At 37.4% G+C, this 22,393-nt stretch overlaps 1 protein-coding gene across 2 annotated transcripts; it reads left to right on the plus strand.

The window, feature by feature from the left end:
* The first annotated feature begins 1,439 nt into the window (after positions 1-1,439).
* On the plus strand, positions 1,440-21,124 carry LOC111324039 (macrophage mannose receptor 1). Of its 2 annotated transcripts, none has more exons than XM_022927522.2 (7): positions 1,440-1,859; positions 16,620-16,875; positions 17,689-17,840; positions 18,186-18,224; positions 18,423-18,824; positions 18,991-19,557; positions 20,205-21,124. In XM_022927522.2, exons 1-7 carry the CDS (start codon positions 1,763-1,765, stop codon positions 20,210-20,212), a joined length of 1,521 nt encoding a protein of 506 aa, XP_022783257.1. In that variant the 5' UTR covers positions 1,440-1,762; the 3' UTR covers positions 20,213-21,124. The 2 variants fall into 2 exon arrangements, with proteins under 2 accessions (XP_022783257.1, XP_022783258.1); XM_022927523.2 differs by lacking the exon at positions 1,440-1,859 and adding an exon at positions 12,861-13,021.
* Positions 21,125-22,393: the final 1,269 nt, after the last annotated feature.

The raw sequence follows: 22,393 nt of genomic DNA on the forward strand, positions 1-22,393 counted from the left end.
CACAATTAAGCAGAGGAACAACTTCCATCGTGTCTGATCAACTGTCTGTTTTTTTTTTCTCTATAGGGCTAAGTCTGTTGTTTTTTTTAACAGTGAAGGCTACGGACGTGCCTATCAATATAAATTAACCTGGCTGCCTTTACGTCAGTAATTATACATTGACAGCGCCGCATTAATGGCGCCCGTGAGATAGAAATAACTTTCATCGCGTCTGACCAATTAAGTCACTTTTTTTTCTTCCCGTGCTTGCTCTATTGTTTTTGATATTCTAATTACATAACTTGATATAACACGTGCTCTTCTACACCAGTACGCATCATTTTGGCAGAAGAATGCTGTTGCTCTTCCGGCTTAGACTGCACCATGGGTCAAGCTATTTGCGACCAAGGATTTTCAGCTTTTAAAGATGTATTTTAAAGATATCATTTATTTTCTTCGCAAGCAAAATTCATTTTTCATAAGTAATGTAATGGTATCATCTGAAAATGAATTATGCTACACGTTCCTCGGTACGTTTGATGATAATGATAATAACAACAATGATAATAATAATAATAATAGTAATAATACATGATTATTTACTTATGACCCTTTTGCGGTCATTGCTCGCGAGGAAAGTTATGCGACAGACTGGGAAAGGAAAAGTCTGCCAAATGCATATTTAAATGTATCTGTGAAACATCTGTTGTGTTTGGTGAGAAAAAATACAATGGCTGTTTCTGGTGTATCCACGTTTTTGTGGCTTTCTTCGTGGCGGTCTGCGGTGCTACAAGGTTGATAAACATAGCGAGTGATGGGTAAACGAAATCCAGCTCATAAATGAGGAAATTTAAGCTATTCAACCAAATTTACCTTGTCCATGCACGCATTGGATAGACAGTGATCATGGCGCGAGGTTTTCCAGATTAACAGGGACTCAAAAAAATGTTTACTTGTGGCGAACTTTTTGCAGCAACATGGGTCACTCAAAGAAAAAGGACAGGAAAATCTTGATTTTCTTCATAGCCTCGCGCACAAGAGGAAACCTAAACAATTTCCAGGTTTTTTGCAGCAGGTTTTACTCTTTATTGCAAGTTCTCCTCTTTATTTTGGTGGTGCAACAAAATCACAAGCCGCACTCTAAAAATAACACAATCCAAATCCTTTTTACATTGCATAGAGTAACATCATCAGATAGTACACACGCAGACCCCATAGATTGCTACAAACGTCGCCACAGACGTTTTTTGTTACAAAGCGGAGGCGTTTAGGAGGTTATTGGGGGTGATAAAAGAGGACAGCTTAATTGCTACATTCTTAAGCCTGAAATTTTTAACAAAGCGTGCAGTTATTCGCGTACACTTTACAGCGTGAATAAATACCGTAACTTACAATCATGTTAGATCGAAAAAATCCTTTAATCCTTAAAATTATCAAAATAAACTTTAGAACAAAAGAAACTGTGTGAATGTCTCACACTTAAATTTTATCACTTTCCTTTAAAACACCCAACTGGTACATTGCACCTTTCTTTGCTTGTTATTCGGCCAGGAAAGGAATTACTGTTTAGGATAAAAATATCGGCGAATGGGAGTTCTGTTTATTGAAAGGTCAACCTTCTTACACAACAAAGAATTCCTTGGTTAACCACCAAGGCGTGGTTGCTGAAACACGTGCGTGACCAAGTTGACAGAATAGGATAGACATATTTATATTTAAGGAAGTCCGTGGGTATATCGTCAGACAGTTGGAGGAAGGATACAGTGGCAACCGCTTGAGAAAAATGGCTCTTCGTATTAACAACAAACTCGCTCAAGTAGCTTTGGTGGTTGTCCTTTCACTATTGCATTTAACTTTACAACAGCAGCATCCCGGCTTCAGTAAGTAATTATCCTTTTCATTACATTTTCAGTGTGGAATAGCGAAAGTAGTGCCGGAAATCTCGGTTGCTAAAATTACTCTTCTGTATTTGATGAATCCACGCTGCCTGCACGTGATATTGTGTGCTAAGCAACCTTTGGCACAGCTTATACAAAGGGAAAACTTTAATTTCTGTTCCATGATAAAACTTAGATTTATTTCATTTTGGTATAAAGTCCTTTGTGTATGATTTAAACATTTTCACGTGTACGCTTCAGTTATCTTCTCTGTCGGTGTTAAAACCAAAACTATAAAACGGAACTTCTTTTGAGAAAATCAATCGGTAGGTTAAGGCTTCCCCTGGACTGAGACTAATCTTTTACAAAAACACAAAGCTGGGTCAGCTTACGCAAAGCCAGCCAAAGGGAGTGTAGAATATCAAGTTCTTCACTTACTATTTTTTTTTAATGTTTGTGTCGCGAAACACAGACTTGCGCAAAGATTGAATTGAAAGAGAAGACAAATCTTTCGGCTTCAGAAAGCAGCAAAATGGATCAATAAAATCAACTCATGCGGTAATTTCAAACGCCCTTTTTGTGAGACACATCTAAGGATGTATCCCGCCAAAGCAGACTGCCCACATGCCAGTATGCAATCACCACATCTCTCGTATGGACACCGTAGCACGTGAAGTATATACTGCGTACAAAGGAAGTTACCGAATGAAGATGAAAATCTTTAAGGAGTTTTTCTTGTTAGTCATGAACGTCATTCCTCAAACCCACTTGATCTCTTATATTTTTTTTCAAGAAGGCATCGCTCACGCGCGAGTTCTAATCCAACTGATAAATTAAAGGAGGTTAAGAATTTGGATAGCGAGACATGATCAAAGGTTTTTAAAACTTGGGAAAATCTGCACGTAGTATCAAATGTTGATTCTTCTTCAGCGGGGTTATCCAAAATCTCAATATGCTTTCTGTCAAATCAAGTTGTTTAGAAGGCAGGTTATGTTGTTTAGGTTTAGGAAATATCTTTCCCAGAGCTCATTTCATCGACTTCCGTTTTAATCTTGACCTCTTTGGTAATATGGTCAAAGTCGAACACAGTCCTTCGAAATTTTCTTTCAAGTATAGAATACAAAGTTTTAATATTCAAACATGACAAAACGAAATTAAAATTAGGCACCGTTTCAGTTTATTGAAGTAAGCTCCAAAACAATCTTGGATATGAAAGGGCGGAAAAGATTATCCTATTATGAGAAAGTTATTTTAAGTTGTCAGATTCTTGTGCTAAATGGATTAGCATATGGCGCGTATTTTCTGAGAATTCACCGTTTTGATGAAATCTTTATGTAGAAGCAGCAACACGAACGTTGGGCGTATAGTCCCCCACTACAGTATATCAGTGCCTTTTTTTGCGTGTAGGTTACTTTCTCACCGAATTATTTATTGATGGAGCTGAAGAGGAATGAAAAATGTTAACCTCGATCTTTGAGTAAATAGAGCCGTAAGTTGTAATTAAACGAGTATTTCAAAATGAAGGACGCCAAGGATTAACAGGGATTACCTCGAGATAAGGGACAACCCCTAGTGGCCTCCAACCCGGATTCAAGTACTTAGCTTCAAACAGATATCAAGTTTTTGTTATCAAATGCAAGTCAGATTAATCTCATCCTTCGAAATTCCATGACGGCTGTCACAGGCTCGCTTGTTTTTTTTTTTTGAAAAGAATACAAAATCTCGGGCAAGAGGTTAGTGAAAAATTAGAGAGGCACTATTTTATTAGAGAGTCCTGTTACGAAAGTCATATGTTTGGCAGTATTGTTTGAGCATCGTGAAAGAAGGAGAAGGAGACATATGTTCTGAGATCTTTTAAGAAAAAAATAAAATCATACAACTGAGATCGTTAAACCTTTTTTAAAACTGGACGTGTTTAACAAGCTTTGGGTGTTATTCTAATCCAAATATTAGATTCTCTTTCTAAATCTGCTCAGATCAGTCCAGTTCCGTACACCAGAAAAACCAGACAATTATAAGCAGTTTAACGAGTTGGTCATTTTAGCACTAAATTTTATAGAATGCACGCAATCAATGAATTTACTTGATGAAATTACATATAAACAGTACTGCTGAAAAGGGCGGAAATGGCAAATGGTAGCTTTGTCTGTATCGTTGCCACTTCAAATGAAATTTTCTTCATAACCAGAATTCCATGATTAAACACAAAATCTCTAGTCAGATAAGTTCACTAGCTTTTCTAAATTGTGTTTAAAACGGTCCCATCTTCATAAAATCAGTTCTGCATCTAATCAAAGAGGTAAAAAAAAAAGCTGACTTAAAGGTGCACTGTCACTGCTTGTTTCCCTTTAGAAAAATAGCTCGAGCTATTCAATGGTCGTTCCGTTTGGTTGTTTCCGTTTACCTTGTTTGGTTTGTCGTTCCGTTTGCTTCCTCTAAGGATTTTCTTCAAAATATCATGTTTGTTATTTCAAGATTTATTTTCCATGCCATAGGAATTTTTCAGTAAAAAAATATTGGAAATATCCTTACCAACTCCTTTAACGTTCGAACTTATGCAGCGCGATTTCTTCGCTCCTCACAAACAAAGAGCAATGTGAATCAATCTCAGATGAAGTACGAGATCAAACAAGAAGTGACCAGACGAACAGAAAAAAAACAACAGTTTGTACACTTAAGTCACATTATTTAACGAGGTATGAATATCAGGATGTCTCGTCTTTGTCATTAATCTCATGTCACACTCATGTTCTGTCATTACTCTCTTTATTTAGCATTTTTTCTGCACACAGTAGTATATGCGAGGTTTGTTACCCACCGTGAGTAGTTCCGTTCTTCAGTCAGCCATTATGATTGCAACACAGCTCTACTAGTCACGTTTAGGAGCGTTTCTTTTTTTTTTTCTTGATAACTCATAATCGTAACAATCGGTCATTTGACGACAGGACATATAGCTAGTTGTTCAAAGCATGCTTTGTTCCCTTCACATCTAAGCTCGAGCCACGCAATTTATAGCATACGTTTTTAGTTCATTTAACTTTTTCGTCCTCGTCGCCTTTCTTTTTGTTGCTACACTCGTTGGTATTTCTATTTACTCTCGTTAAAAAAAGAAAAGAAAAAACAAGAAATTTTGAAATCAAAGGTAAATAAAAGCAACCCCTCGTAGAGGCGGGTAAAGGTTTGCAGGTTTGAGGGATGACGAAAGCAACCTACTGTTCCCACCCACAGGCAAGTATGCAGTCGGCGGGGCTGTATTTGTACACGATGCGCTAAAAGATTTTGAATAAAAGTGATGGTCTACATTGTTTTCCTTTATTGATGGACAGACTGTTCTGGATAATTCTCAAACCCTATTTCAGTTTGCTTTAGCGAGACCAATGACACACACGTGTGTTTATACTCAACAAAGACAACAGAGGTCGACTGATGAAGAAATTCAGTCTTAAGGGGGCTCAAAGGTTTTGAGCTTACACGATGGCTTTGGCGGAAATGATCCGAGAAAAGATTAGTCAGTGATATGACTTATGTATCCTTTGAATAGGAAATGCAAAGTGCAGTTCATTTCGTTAGGATCCAGAGTGGAGAAAGAATTTTGGCGATGGACAATTATGTGCCTCTGTCGCAAATTTCTATCTCGACATAGAGCCAATTTGATAAGTCCTGAGTTGACTTTAAAGGCATGTAGACGATAAGCTAAAGGTTGCAGGATAATTTAGAGAAAAAAAATTGCTTTCAGTGGACAATCTAAATCCTTACTAAATGGATTATTACATTGCGTTGATTTTTTGCGATTTAAGACATTGAAAGTATTAAAATTCTTATCTCACTGAGAGTGACATGCTGACATACTGACTATTTAGACCAGATCTTTTCGGCTCTTACGAAATGTTACTCCAATGTTTATGTTTTTGTTTCTTTAATCCAAAAATCCATGGTCTGCTAAGAGGAAGATAAGAGGGGTTCTGATCGGAAATGGCGAAATAAGTTAAACTTTTGACGCAGCTTATACTTAAACACCTGCAACCCGCCGCTGAGTGGATAAACAAATGGAGTAAAATAAGTTTGTCAGACAAGTTAATTTAGCTAATGCCAAGGTCATCTCGTCATGTATTTACTATTTAGGGCTACTTTGGACATCCCAAGATAAATTAAGAATTTTTTTGGGTTAGTGTAGTGAATGATGAACACGTATTTATGTAGAACAACACTGAAAGAAAGCACTTATGTTGAAACCTTAAACATAGTTTAGTGCTGGTTAAAAATGTGGAAAAAGTTTTGTCTTCGTACTACTTGACACTCTAAATCTTTTTAAAACGAGAATTTGAGAAGAACGACGGTTAACATGTTCCAGAATCCTAAGTGCTTTTTTTGGTCTTACACATCGACAGTACTGGATATGTTATTTTTCTCCTAGTCAACTCAGAGCTTCCTCAGTTTTCAGTTAGTTACACTCGGTTATTTTCACACAACCTAGATGGAATTACATGACTAGAAAAACATTTTAAAAGCTCGTCAAAAAGAACAAATGACCGCTTTTATGTGAAATCATTTATCACCAACATTCAAAAACACATAGAATTTCTTTTGGATGCTATCGAGTGACCACAAAAAAATGAATGTCATAGTCCATTTTTCTACTTCTGTACATACCTACGCTAGTCCTTTTTATCTAGATGATATCGTTTCTGTCTATTCTCATGAATATAACCTACACATGACAAAAATCAAACGCTTAAGTTATTTTGCAATGCATCACTATCACGACTGAGCTAGAAACCAAGTAACTCGTGGTTCTCCCGCTTTTTTCCCGTAGAGGAGGTTGATCACAAACAGTTATGCCGTGTGCCAAATCACATTTTGACCTGTGATTGATGAGTGGCACATTGTTCCTTACGAGTAAACGTTTGACTTTTTTCGCAGGACCCTTACAGGGTCAAAGCGAGACGTGACTACACTCTAGTATAAATCTCTATTTATATTGGAACGAGTTGTTAATGAGCGTATGTATTTCAAGAGGTTCTTTTAATCGTGCCAAACCTAAGTGGCCAATTGAGGTCTAAGCCACACTAATAAGTAACGTATATGAGAACGATCCTTCGCAGTAAAGCACTATTTGAGCAATAGTGGAAATCAGACCTGAAAAAAAATAGTGCTTTACTGCGAAGGATCGTTCTCATATACGTCTCATAACCGCAGTTCACACATATGTTTCATATGTTTGTTGTTGTTTGATTTATCATCTACGGGTTTATATCGAATTAATTTGATGGCCTGCTCCCAGTTGGCTTGTTAGCTCAATTGGTAGAGCGCTGCACTAGTATCGCAGAGGTCAGTGGTTCGAATCCCGTACAGGCCTGAAATTTTTTTCAGGTCTGATTTCCACTATTGCTCAAATAGTGCTTTACTGCGAAGGATCGTTCTCCTATACGTCTCATAACCGCAGTTCACACATATGTTTCATATGTTTGTTGTTGTTTGATTTATCATCTACGGGTTTATATCGAATTAATTTGATGGCCTGCTCCCAGTTGGCTTGTTAGCTCAATTGGTAGAGCGCTGCACTAGTATCGCAGAGGTCAGTGGTTCGAATCCCGTACAGGCCTGAAATTTTTTTCAGGTCTGATTTCCACTATTGCTCAAATAGTGCTTTACTGCGAAGGATCGTTCTCATATACGTCTCATAATCGCAGTTCACACATATGTTTCATATGTTTGTTGTTGACTAATAAGTAAAAATATCTCCCTTGCAAACCGTATCATTGTAATCACTGAAGTCGAGCATAATTGTTGGGTACGTCGATAATGGTCAAATATTTGGCAGCGTTTCACTTTTGTATGAAGAAGAAGTCGGTGTGCAAACTTACTAGGAATTAAGCCAAAATATTTCGTCCACTAAGCTTAATTTTCAAGAAGTCAGGTTTTTTATCGTAAAATATAGTAACCACCAGGGGCGAATCTAGGGGGAGGGTGCAGGGGGTGCGCACCCCCCTCGCCTGAGATGACCTACGGCTTTCTAATACAAGTGGTATTCTACTGTATCGTTTGATATGTATTCTCAGCAGTTCATATTATGTTATTGCCTAGGCAAAAGTCTTCTTCGTATTCGCTATTACAATTTGTTTACGTCCGGTCACCAGTCAGTTACGCCATTCTTTAGTGGTGCACCCTCTCCTCACAAAAATCCTGGATCCGCCTCTGACTATGGTGAATGTTAAGGAAGGCGAGAGCTAAGTCACCTACAACTGGTTCTAGATTTGGCTCATCGTAAATATTATCCATTTATATTTTCTAGCAAGGCCTTATGAGCTGATGCAGTAAAAAACTTTATTTGTAATAAACTCTATTCTTCATTCTTACGGCATCAAAGCGAGGCGTGACTATATTAGCATCAGAAATCACTTTCCAAGTCATACAGCGAGCCCATCACATGCGTAGTAATTAGAGACCAAAATACATTACACTTTTTTTGAAGAGAAACGCCCTATTCTTTTTTCAGTTTCAGTCATAATAAGATAATAAAGAAGTGAGTTTATAGTTTCGAATTTAAGCAAGAAAGAAGTGGCGTGACTTTCACTAATCCCTAAAGTTGGAGTTTTGATAAATGCCATAAAATACAGGAAACAGGAAAACTGGAAACTAGTGGAACCCACCAAAGTAATTTTCTTAGTTTTGACTGAGTACTTTTATACGGTGGAGAAATTTTCTAGCATTGCTTCACAGATAGCTCTTGAATGATTAGAATAGTAGCAGTGTTTTCAAACCTTTCTTTCACAAATCTCAAACCACCCTCGCTTCTCTTTGTTGTACTGAAAAAATCATTGAACTAACTTGATTTATTCGATACAAAAGAAAGGATCATGAATATATTGTATCAGCAGTTTTTTGTAAAAACAGCTAGGAGCTGTAACAAGAAATAAAATGACGACATCAAAAAGGAATGAAGATTAACATTTAGAACCTTATTTTCTTAATTCTTGTTTTAACTGGATTACGCAGTATGGTATTTTTTTCACTGACCATAGTGTAGCAATCCTTAAAGTTTTGAATGACCTGGCAACTTTCAAAGCTCTTGATCAGTCATTCTCAGACTCTAGTCTGAGAGAGAGTTTCTAAAGAAAGAACGAGACAATTACTATTGAAAATAAGAGGAAATAACGACACGTGGCGAAGTTAAAGCTAAGAAAACTCATCCTCTTGAAAGCCAGCCTGAGCACATTGGAGGTGATGAGGCTAAACCAGCTAAAATTGTTTTATAAGCTTCAAATAGAAATTGTGTCGTGAGCTGGATTAAATTGTCTCGTAGGTCAATAATCTTTATAGGGTATTATTTATAGGGTATTAATGTATTATTAATAGGGTATTTATAGGGTATTATTATATTTTTAAAGCCATTCATGGCCTCGCACCCGCATATATTAGCAATCTTTTAGTTATCAAACGCAAGTCCTTGTACAATCTTAGATCTAACTCAGGTATTTTATTAGAGCCACCAAGAGGTAAAATGCTGGCAACCCTGGGTAAACGTGCATTTCAGGCAGCTACACTGCATTCATGGAATGAGCTGCCATTGCAATTACGCAATATTCGATCTGTAGAAATTTTTCAATTAAGACTTTTCTTTTTAGGCAATCCTTTCAATAGCGGTTAAGTTATGAATTTTATAAAGCCAATTTAACTGTAATATGTAATTATTTTTTAATTAGTTGAGATATTAATATTTAGAGATATTAATTGTAAAGCGCTATTGATCTGTCATTGTAAATAGCGTTCTATGAGAAATAAATTATTATTATTAGTAGTAGTATTGTATAGCTTAAGGTACATGTTTGATGAAAGAGAGAAGCCTTTGACGTGTAAATTCACGTGACCTTGCGTTTTCACAAGACTTTTGTAGACCGTTCACTTTTTCATCGAGAAATTTCCAAAACCAAATTAATCACAAACATCTTGATAGCTAAACAGATCTGCCCTTCCTGTCCCCACACTTCTGATAAAAATAAAATAATAAAGTTCTTTGACGTCAATGGCGCAAGTAGATCGAACATCCGTAATTGGTTTTCTGTTACCTTGCGACACGCTGACAAACGCCCGAATTCAAACCCTTCTTGTTCGCGCTTACTACGCTCTGAAATCTTGTAATGTTTCTGAAGTTAATAAATTATAACTTAAAATAGTCAATGAAGTAACTGTTCCCTCAAAATTTCAAGTTTAGCACAAAGTGTCTCGTAGTCTTCCCAGATAAATGACTGAGGTATAGATAGACTTGTCTATATACTGTTAGAAATTGGAACGGGATTAACAAAGCACAATTTCACATGAAGACTTTTTTTCACATGCTGTCATTTCTGCCACATTCCTTTTTTTTTTTTTTTTCAATCAATATCGGGACCACATTTCCCATATATATGCTGTGTTTTGATGGAGTTTTAGTTTTCGGGTTTCAGCAAACTGTTCTGACTGTCTCCTCTACGAATTGATGGTTGGTGTTTGCGTTTTAAGAATATTACAGCCGTTTGCTTTTACGCCTTAGAATGATTACAACCGCTTCATGTCTAACGCGTAAACATCTGCCTGCGCAGAAATTTAAAATTACTTCATGATGTGGGAGTTTCCTTTTTTAACTTATTTATAACTTTAACAAAATGGCCTACCAACGTCACAATGTTGTATGCCCTAAAAATATCTTTCTGTCATTAACATGGCACAAAAGAGAGAAGGCAACTTGATACCGGGCCGCCTACCGGCTTTTTCTATGGTAGAATGTGTCAGTGTGAGTCTTGCAGTGCAAATTTAAAAAGGGAACATGATAATGTTTCCATTTTCGCCACATGACTTCCAAATTTTACAGTCAAAAAGAACTAAAGCAAAAGACAAAAAATTCCCTTCCCGATAACAAGTAGTTACCCTAATACCTCTTGAGCAGGTTAGTTAGGGAAAAACGACTATTATTCACTTGAGGACTTTACATCTTATGGTCAGGTGATAACTTTAGGCATTCACGGATAGTGAAATTGCATCCCACGTTCTCACTAGACCTTGGGACGGGTTAGAGATTCAACGCACACAATAGAACAGAGTAATCTTTACTCACGAAATGGCTTCTCTGCAATTCTCAGTGTTTAATTTTCTCTCGTGACCAAAATATGACTCTCATGTTTTCTAGTAGGGAAGTGGTGGACCAAAGGGTTTACAACTAAACAAGACAGCTAACTAAAATAGCTTATTGTTATCAAGCTCCAAGTATATGTTGCGGCGGCTCCAGTTTAAGTCTAAAGGCGCTCCCCCAAATACAACACCTGGAAAGCTTGGAGCAACAAATATTGTTCTTGGGCAGCATGATACAACGGGTGGTGCAAGATGTACAGTGGATTCTTTGAGAGAAAGTTTACAAATACCAACCCTGAAAAATTCTTTTTCGTTTTTTCAAAAAGCTCGTCTCTTCCTGACAGCGTCCTTTTTTAGATAAAGCAAGAGATTTCACTTTTTTTGACCGATGCAATTTAGAGATAAGTTAATGCGTGATAATTGAAGCTTCTATTACCGAGGACAAGTAGAACTCTATTGACTTCAAGTATTTTCTTTATGAATTGAACCGACAATCGTATTAGTGTCATGGTGGTCTGTGTAGATGTAACGTGTACGATTCCCTTTTATTGATGATAGACTCGTCTATGTTCTTGTAATTAAACTCTTGTTTTTTTTTGCCCCTTCCTCTCCAAGTTTCTAATAACAAACATTTTTTCAGGGTATAACATATGGTTTTCCGGAATGAGGTCAGCCCAACTGAATAAGACAAATGAAACAAAGCGTTCTAACATCATGGAAAATAACTCTCTTGTCTAATGGTAACTTTATGTGGCTGGAGAGTCTTGCATGGCTTTGGATGTTAGCTGTATGCAACCATTTTTACTAAACCATAAGAAATTATCGCTTGAACGATCAAGGGTGCTCCCGTCTTGAAACCACAACTAACTGTAAAGAAACAAAGCTAGAACAAATCAATGAGAGTTCGTTAATCATTCTAAAATATGTGCTCGCACAGCTGGACTTAGGTAGCAAATCAAGGCTCGCGGCTTTTGATAGAGAACAACAACAACAACAGTGATCAGTTCAAAGCTTTCTGGGGCTGCTAACATCTGGCAAAATATTCCTTAGACAATGAAGATTGTCTAAAAGAGTTCAGATCACCTCTTACTTTAATATCACGTTACCCCATGGTTTTTTAAAAAGCGATGTGTTTCTTAAATTTGTTGACATTTCATCGGTCTTTCTTTCCAAAAACGTCAGCAATTAAAGCCTTTTTGAATAATGTTTCAAGGTAACCTTTGCCCGCTGGATTTGCAACCACTGCAGAACATACAGACGTACAGAACAGGTCTTATATATTTTCAAACTTTTCAATTTGGTGAAACTAAACAGTAACCAGTTTACTCAAATGGAAGGGTCACAACGGGAAATCCACCATTTCAGACGTGGTGTCGCGAGATTTCGAAGAAGCAAATTTTAAAACAAACAACTCGGGCACAAGGCAGTCTGAACCAGCCTGCCTTGTTAAAAGTTTAGGAACGTCTATCTGGTGCAAATTACCAAATCTGACATCTTAGACTACACCCTACGAAAAAATTTTCACCAAAACGAACCCACTGTGTGATTTACATTGTGCAATGATGATAAGCAGATCAACAAATGTTTATGTCTGAAAAGATCGAGATAAACAACGGCTTCTGCTTTCAAAGGAACTAAAACATCGAGAGGCCGATATAGATATGATCTGGCTTGTCATATTGATGAGAAAGTGCGGACTTACTTAAAAGCGTTCCAAAAATAACGTCATATTTAATTTCCATGCCTCGGAAAACATCTTAAGAATACTTTCCTAAGTGGGCACTTAACGTTAACTCAATAAAGATGACGAAACTGTGCCTGCCAGATTTATAGACACGTTTCGTTCAAAGGATCATCTTGCGTCTGGTGATGGCAGTGAAAAGCTATTTGAATGCCTGGTATTGATCGATAGAAGTAAGTCCTCGCCACGAAGTTATCAGCAAGTCACGTTTTCAGGTGATTGACTGAGTAAGAGAAGATGAACTCGTTGACTTTGGTCATCCCTACACTCCTTTTAGTTTGCTTTTGTTCTTTAGTCTCGGCTGGAAGCAAAGGATTTCGTAAGTAGGACTTATTTCTCATTATTTTATCCTAAAAAAAAACAAACGGTTATTTAATTCACTGAATTACTTTTTAACCTCAAATTAAACGGGGGAAAAGTCTAAATAAGTTGAGTTATCAGCGTCTTGGCTCAAATTTGGTCTCCTATGGCTCTCAAGCCCAAAATTATCACGGATTGCGAGCTGTATGTAGTTGTTGATGCTGCTCACGTTTACAGTTTCCTAAAAGTTAGGCTAATTAGAACCGTTTGCGTATAGCTGTGAGCATAGTATCTCAAAAGAGATTTCCACGCCTCGATGTAGGATTTCAATCGTTTTGACTGCAAAATTCCCACTGCGACAATTTGGGCAATGAGACGGAATACAAACACTTGCTTTTAAGAAGAGAGAAAGTGTAAACAGTGTAAACGAGTGAAAGAGGATTCAAAGTAAAACGAATGCAGTTCTGCAGTTGAAAGAAGAGGAGCTTTCTCTAATTTCTGGTAAATTGATCGTTGTTTTCCTGTTAATCTATTTGAGACTGCGAGAGTGGGAACGTTTTGAACTTTAATTCAAGTGTTGACACAAATTGGCAAATAATTAACATCTTTCCTTACTCGACGATCGTACTAAAGATTTATTTCTTTATTCACCAAGACATTTCGACTTAAAAAGGACGGATATTCTCTTTGATGATACGTTACTAGTGCAGGTAATCTACGGTGATACGTTAGACGAGAAAATGTTTAGGTATAATTTTCGCGCAATTTTTCGAACTAAGAGGATATCTATGATGTACGATCCTCGCAGTAGATAGCGCTATTTAAGCAATAGCGAAAATCAGACCTGAAAAAAATCAGGCCTGTACGGGATTCGAACCACTGACCTCTGCGATACTAGTGCAGCGCTCTACCAATTGAGCTAACAAGCCAACTGGGAACAGGCCGTTAAATTGATTCGTAATAAACCCGTGAAAGTGATATATGAGATATAATGAAATATATGAAGTTCATATATTTTGAACTGCGGTATTAGATACATATGATGTACGATCCTCGCAGTAGATAGCGCTATTTAAGCAATAGCAAAATATATGAACTTCATATATTTCATTGTATCTCATTTATCACTTTCACGGGTTTATAACGAATCAACTTAACGGCCTGCTCCCAGTTGGCTTGTTAACTCAATTGGTAGAGCGCTGCACTAGTATCGCAGAGGTCAGTGGTTCGAATCCCGTACAGGCCTGATTTTCGCTGTTGCTTAAATAGCGCTATCTACTGCGAGGATCGTACATCATATGTATCTAATACCGCGGTTCAAAATATATGAACTTCATATATTTCATTGTATCTTAAGAGGATATCGTTACGAAAATAGAAAAATTCTAAGTCTACAAAAAACCTGGGCCACAGTAGGAATCCTGCTGCTATCATCGCACTGTGTACAGAGAAAATATGAAAAACTCCATCACTTACAAGATATTTACTGAATTTCATCTGACTTCATCATAACTGCCAAATGTTACGGATCATTATACTAGGAGAACCACGCGTTCGTATTGCAGTACACGCGCATTAGAACAATCGTTTGGACCGCGGGAGACTTTCCAAAAATCCTAATAGAAAGAGTTCCCAAACGAGAGATTCCGAGGAAAATTCTCTCCTAACTCTACTATGCAACAAAGCTTTTCTGGAAAATCATTTAAAGGTTAAAGATTTATTACCTTTATCAAGATAAGTTAATTTACATCGATCTGCTGAAAAATGTTAGTGCTTTGAAAACTGCTCCCTGAAAAAAGCGTTACGTAATAGTTTTTGCAGACCAGAGAAGAAAACTCTTGGCATCACAATGAAAGCTATGTCATCCTTGTGATAACTATTTCATGGTTTAAGGTATGTGTAAAATTCCTTTCGCGCCATAAAGCATCTTTCTACTTCCGGGGTAGGAGCGTTATTTTTCTCTTTCAACTATTACGCAACTGGTTTAGCTAAATCATACAGGTTACAAATTACGTTCCAAGCTTCCGATAACAAAGATTGCTTTGCATGTATAATTTTCAACACCTTGAAACAGTAAAAGGTCTTGACAATTTGAAACATGTTAAGGCCAAGGACCTTTTCAACATAGACTTCGGGCAAATGTTAAAAATAGCGTAAATGATTCTAAAGGCTAAAAGCTCCCAACAGTATTTTAAAATAAGCTAAGTCATTATTATAACAAATACCCACACATTTAAAAAAATCCTAGTATTCCGACCAAAGATAAATATCCCCTCTGCAAGTCCCCAGAAAATCTCAGATAAGGGTCAACGTCGCTGGTAGCATTTATCTCAAAATCGTTTTATCTATCCGCCTGGAGGTATGGCACTGAGATAACATAAAACACATTTATTTTCAAACCCCTCATCAAGTAAATGTTACGAGGCCAGAATGACTGTCAACATTTAATTGTTTATTTGGCTACTTCTCTGTCAAATTCTACTAGATAAATCTTGTGTAGTTTTTGTGAGCAAAACAGCTTAGCTGAGCTGGTTAGTCTGGAGCAAACAACATCTGTTACTGCACGATGTACTCGAAATATCGAATCAAAACAATGTCTAAAACAAATTAGAGAACAAAAAAAGAAAAATTTGGAGTCCTTCCTTAAATTGAAATTGAAAATTAAAATAATTGAAAATTTTGAGTCCTTCCTTAAATTGAAATTGAAAATTAAATTAATTGAAAGCGCTCCACGATTTATGAAATCAATTGTTCTCCTGAGGTTTTTTTTCTGGGCGGAACGTCCAAACATATATATTTTGCTAGTAGATAATCGATTTATAAGTCCCCAGCCTGACAATTTTCAAATTCTTGGTTTAACAGAATTCGGAGCCCATACTTTTAACTCATTGCGAGATTGTGACACGGAAAAACAAACAAACAAACAAACAAATAAACCAAAACAAGACAAAACAAAACAAAAAACAAGGGAAAGCAAAGACAGTGCTTCTTTGATTCCTTGATTTAATAATTATATGTATACACAACATGGAAAGGGGATACAACGAAACCTAAAGCGGTGAAAAACAAAATTAGTATATACACACGCAGTGATCTTGGCGTTTCAAGCAATCTGATTGGTTCGCTATCTCGGGCTAATAAACAATGTACACCTCCGAGCGAGTGGATAATATGAAAAACAAATTAGCGGGCGTAAACTCGCGTTTCGCTAAGTTTTAGAAGCAGAAATTGCCTTTAAATGGCTTCGTTTTAATTTTGTCGAGATCACTTCGTGTGTATATACTAAAACAATTATTCTTTTCAATCTCGGTGAATAGTGGCTTTCGCGAATTGCCTTGCCGCTTCGCGGCTCGGTAAATATTTAGCCACTATTCACATACTAAAACAATTATTCTTTTCAATCTCGGTGAATAGTGGCTTTCGCGAATTGCCTTGCCGCTTCGCGGCTCAGTAAATATTTAGCCACTATTCACCTCGATTTGAAAGAATAATTATTAAATCGTGCATTTTAGAACGGTCACATGAACAATCACTTTTAAAGAACAAAATTTACATGTTAATCATTTACGTAATTCTATAATGATTATGGTTAAAACGAGCTTTTTCCCATACCATAGTGTTCGAGAATGGTGACTACACATACAAGATTGTGCTACCCAGCGATGACAGCCGAACGTGGTACGAAGCCGAGGAAATATGCAGAGAGCATGAAGGCGGACATTTGGCGAGCATTTCCAATGAGGCGGAAAACCAATATTTGAATGAAAAAATTCAACTTCTGAGTAGTTCCCCCAGGGAACCAGAACAGCTCTGGCTTGGTGGAATAGATAAAGATGGACGTGCTTACAAATGGGTAGATGGACAAACTTTCCAGTAAGTGGGGTGTGATAAATTAAATTCTAGGCGTTCCCTCTTTACCGAAGTGTTCATTAAGGTTGGTTAAATTTCAGCATTGCATAAAAGTGCGATTCTTACTTAAAATTGGTTGTGCCCAACAACTGCCTCGGAAATATTGGCGAGTTACAATTTTACCACAACTGGCAAATTGGCCCAAATGGGGCCAATTTGCCTTTATCGATAAGAGTACAGACAACGCTGCCCTTTGAAGCGATACGTGCTTCGGATCATTTAGACAGTATGCTGCGCCTCAGTCGATAAGAGTACATACCACGCTTAACTGGCGTCGATTTCTTCATTTCTAAGTTCTGGATCCAGAGATAACTAAACCCATCAATCTTCGCTTAGTATGACTCTGTGTTTGTTCCTTCCCCTTGAGAAGCGGAGAGGAGGGCATATGTTCATGCAAATTACATTTAGGATGAAGCTCTGTTGTATATTAACATCTATTAGAACAAAACTAAGTAGGCGAGCATTCTGTCTAAATGATCCAAGCACATATCGCTTTAAAGGGCAACGTAGCCTTCTCAGAGAAAAGAAAGTACCTTCAAAGAAAGTACCTTCAACCCCAAGGAGAAAGAAAAAAGCGGGTCGCTATATAATAAAAATAAGGGGAACCCGAACACAAACCAGATGGAACACGTTTGTTAAACATGGAGTTTTAAAAGGGATTGTCAGTCTTCTTTGAGAACCTAGCTAAATGAGGCGAGATGGGCCAACGATAATATATAATCTCTCTGTTATTTCATTAATTTAATTATCTTCCATTGTACTCTTCATTCTATGAAGATATGACGCAGCGTTCTGGGCACCTGGCGAAGCCAACACGGAACTCTTTAATGAATATGAAATCTGTATTGCAATGAAGTCCACTGGTGACTTGGGAGATTGGAGGGAAGATGACTGCTATGATCCGAAAGGTTACATCTGCAAAATTGAAGGTGAGTATCAAGGTCAATATCGATACGAGGTTCTAAGGTGAATGGGGTTAAGACGTAAATGTTGAAATTCCAAGCCCTTGAGTTTTCTCATTATTGGATCTACCAAGTGCAAAAAATCCTTCTGGTCTCTTCTTGGAAAGATATTTTGACCTTTTGATTTGATTTCATCTTTTAAAAACAATGGTTTTGGATATGTCTTTGCGTCCACCGGAGGTTTTTCTTTACAATCTTTTTTGATGTAGGTGTTGAGAGGGTTTGTGTCCAAAGTTTGAATCAAATAACGTGAAAGTATATGCTGGTTACCGATTGTCTGTAATCAACGGCGTCTTTTTGTTTATTGCGCAGGTATCCCTAGGAGACTCTTGGATAAAAGATTTGGTTATGGTGAGTTTTTCTTTTAACGGCAATTTAGCATTGTGGAAAAAAATTGGTTCGAAAGACGTATTCTCGAATACAGACATCAATGTTATTAGCTTGAATACAATATCTCAAATCATCGCAAAAACTTAGTGGCCTGAATCATTTCACGATTTCGATCATTTTCGACTTCTCCTAATGTCAAGAGGTCCTTCTCGATTTCAGAATTCGATCAGGGGACTTTCATATACAAGTTCTTTTTCATTCAGTACGAGATGCTTACGTGGCCAGAAGCGGAAATATACTGTCGTGACGTAGAGGGAGGCCACTTGGCCAGTATTCGTACGTTAAAAGAGAACAAATACATCGAGATGAAACTGCGCCTCCTCAGATACTACTATGGCTACTCCAAATGGTGGATAGGAGCTTCAGACGTAAATAAAGAAGGACAGTTCAATTGGACTGATGGCAAATCCTTAGCGATTCAACGCTGGGTTCCAGGGGAACCTTCAGGGCGCCATAGGGGCAGGGAAGAAGACTGTGCTGTAATTACTACTGATCCGCATTGGGGAAAATGGAGGGATGAATACTGCTTACATCATCTGCCTTTCATTTGCAAGATCAGAGGTGAGTCAAGAGTGCTTGGTGTCTCTTCTTCCAATAGGCCAAGATCCAGGCGGCGCGGGCTTTTTTAGTGGATCGTGTTCACCACTTGATTTGCATAATTTATTAAGAGTTTTACATAACTTCCGTTTTTGTGGCTCAATCTTTATGGAGTTTTCTCTTGTTTTAGTCTGTAGTCAGCGAGCTGACATTGCTTTTATGGTTGATGCGTCTAAGAGTGTGAAGTTAAGTGGCTTCAGAAGATCCAAAGAGTTCATAAAGGCAGTATTACAACGATTCAAAGTGTCGCAGACTAACGTTCACGTGGGTTTGATTCTCTTCTCCACCCGGGCCAAGATAATTTTCAACTTCGAAGAGCACTATACAAAGAATGACCTTAACGCAGCCATCGACGCCATGGAATGGACCAAAGGATCAACCTACACCGACCGGGCCTTGAAGCTGGCAAGAGAACAACTGTTTGTTGAAAAAGAAAATGGGGGTACCGCCCGTGCAGACATTCCAAAGTTCTTAGTGGTGATGACAGATGGTATTTCACGAAATCCAACAATAACAGCCAAGGAAGCCGCCGAGTTGAAAAAAAGGGGTGTCCATATTGTGGTGGTAGGAGTCGGTTTCATGCGGAAAAGAAGCGAGCTTCTTAGCATTGCGAGTTCTCGCAGGGCTGTCATAACCGCCCGGTCATTCAAGACTTTGAAAACGATCGTGGCTGTTACGAAAGAGAAAGTCTGTGGAGGTGAGTACTGATAAGTTACCATGAGGAAGCGAGAAAGAACATGAAAATATTTGAAATCAGGGGAGGATCTTACGTGTAGATCTTATCCGTAAGGCTAACCATGTTAATGACGCAGATGAAGTTTCCAGAAAATATCTGATGACGTCGAATGCGATTTCTATGTGTTTTTGGAAAAAAAACTTCAAAGCAGTGCAGTCACAAAACTGACTTGAGAAGGATTACCTTAATAACAAGGTCTTTATGGAAGATCAATGGGGGATTCAGTATCAACCTCGCCTCCACTTCCCGAGACTAAATACAAATAAGGACATCTCAGTCAAATGTTGTAGTCAAGTATTCAGGAAATAATTTTTTACACGTTTTTACCCTGTTGGCAAGGTTCAATTTCAAATGAAGGAAAATGGTTTGACGTAACTTATTGTTTTGTTTAGAATTTGAAAAGGGTCGGAAATACAAATTTATTGATGAAGCCCGAAAATGTTTCGGTAGATCGTAACAGAGTCGTGATGATTTCAGGTGAATCAGTTATACAAAACCATATATGTGCCGTGGGGCAAAAATGTGGAGATGTTGAAGTGTTTAGTTAGTTAAAAAGTTTTAGTTAAAAATTGCTAAGTTTTCTTTTTTTTCATCCTTAACTTCCACAGCGCTATAAAAGGTTTACATTCAAGTAGAAAACAAGACATGGAAGGAACACGCCAGAGCATGTCGCAGCATAAATAAAACTGAACTACTGATAGTCTACGGAATTTAGAAGGAAAACTCTCCGCCCCCACTAAGGATATCGATTGTCCGATAATTTTCAACGGTTAACTCATACGACGGTTACACGACATATAGCGAGTAACGATTCAGAAAAAAAAAATCATGTATTCTAAGAGCCTGGACTTTATAGGAAGGATCCTGAGGGCAAATGAACTCGTAGATAGCACTAATGCGAAAACAATATGAAATGTGTAGGTTCTTATGGCGTGGCCACGACCTGGTAGATTGAAAATCAAGCTTCTACTAACTGTACGACTGTTCAAATGAGCTGCTATATCAGTTCGCTGACAGGACATACTTTCCCAAATTACTTTTTGTGAAAAAAGTCGATATTATTTGAGTGTGGTTCGCATAACGTAGCTACCTAATGCGGACCCCCTTATTCATTCAAAATATAGTTTGATAAAAAACTGCGCAAGTTAAGCGGTTCAGTGTAAAAATGCAAGTTTGGACCTAGAGTCAAATAGTGTAATATAAATAAACGGGAAATTGTGAATATGTTTGAGAAGAGACTTGGAGAAACAGTGATTGCAAAGTTCAATGTTAGAGCTTTATCAAAATACATAAAAATATTTTGACAAATGTTTCGTCAAAATATTTTTTACCAACAGTTTATCAATTTTTCAGAATATTTCAGGAGTTTTCGTTATACTATGATAACGTTCTAACGTTGAGCTTTGCAACCAATTACGAATACGAGAAAGAGAAAATTATAGAGAAAACAGATCTCCGTGTTTTTAGAAACAGGAATAAAGGAGAATTTAAAAAAAATAGAAATAAAGAAAAAAAATTATATACAGAATTTTTTGCATGTTTCTTTGAACTCTACGTGTGGAATGAGCAGAACGTACCAGCGATAATCTTAGCCACGCATTGGAAAATCGTTAAAGCTCTTTGTACAAAACCAAGCACCTGCATTTGCGCGGACGTGTCTCTTGGAATTCTCAGAGATCTGGAACTTTATAGGCAAGAAAAAGTCTTTTTGTGGAAGTTTCTCTCTGATGGCTTATTCATTATATCATATGCAAAACATTTGCAGATTTTTGGACATTAGGACTATATCTTTGTGTTGCAAATGAAGAGGAAATGTGGCCAAAAATCGAACATTTTCAAAATATGGTGAAACAAAGCACTGCATACTTCGTTTGGTTGAATATTGATTTACTTTCGAGAAAATCAACAAAAGCTGAAATTCGTCCAAATGCCACTTTTGAAGCTCAAAAATTCAGACGAATCTCGGAGCGTCGCGCCACGAATTGAAAACGCTTGGACCGATAAAAACTACCAAATCTCGAAAAACAACATCAATACATAATTTGACAGCAATTTGAGCGATTCTTAATCATTTATTTACACAACGAAATTGAATTTATCCTACCTTCTTCTAACAAGATTAAAAATTGGTCAAAAGTAACCTTTTATTTAACTATGTGCTATACAAAATAATCGACTGAAAATCTGGCTTTTGGAAGGTAAAGTGTGGTTCTTTTCGATCTCCAAAGGATTTTTTGGGGAAATGATTCAGTGCGATTTAATCAAATTTTAAAGTTGGATAAAATGAGCTGATTTGACGATGCCGTCAGTTATTCGAAAATGTACACATTCACACGCAAACTCGATTGTTTCGCATTTTACATCCAATCGACAGCTTATTTAATATTGTATCATTTTACCGTCCATATTGCTGTGCCACAAAAGCGGATTGCAGTCCTGAAATTGTTGCATTGCTCCCATAATAGCGTTATAACTTGGCAGGATAGTCAACTATCCTGATAATGATTGTTTACAAAGCGTATCTCAGGGTTTCTCTCTTTCCATTTCGTTGAAAAGGAGGCTGCAATTACTTCACGTAAGAGATCTTTGTTTAAATATGTCTTTAACTAAACCGTGAACCAAGTGTTGGCGAAATGCTGCTAGTTCAGAAACACGTTTCTCTGTGCGGAATAACGCTAATTTATTCAAAATTAGCGTCCACAGAAATCGACAACTCCGCTAAAATGCAACTTTGGACTGTGAAGCACTTGGCTACGGGAACTAAGGTCGAGTGTTACATAAAGGAAACAGGAGCAAA

This window comes from Stylophora pistillata, chromosome 6, assembly GCF_964205215.1.
Source record: "Stylophora pistillata chromosome 6, jaStyPist1.2, whole genome shotgun sequence".
In the NCBI taxonomy this organism is placed as follows: Eukaryota; Metazoa; Cnidaria; class Anthozoa; order Scleractinia; family Pocilloporidae; genus Stylophora; species Stylophora pistillata.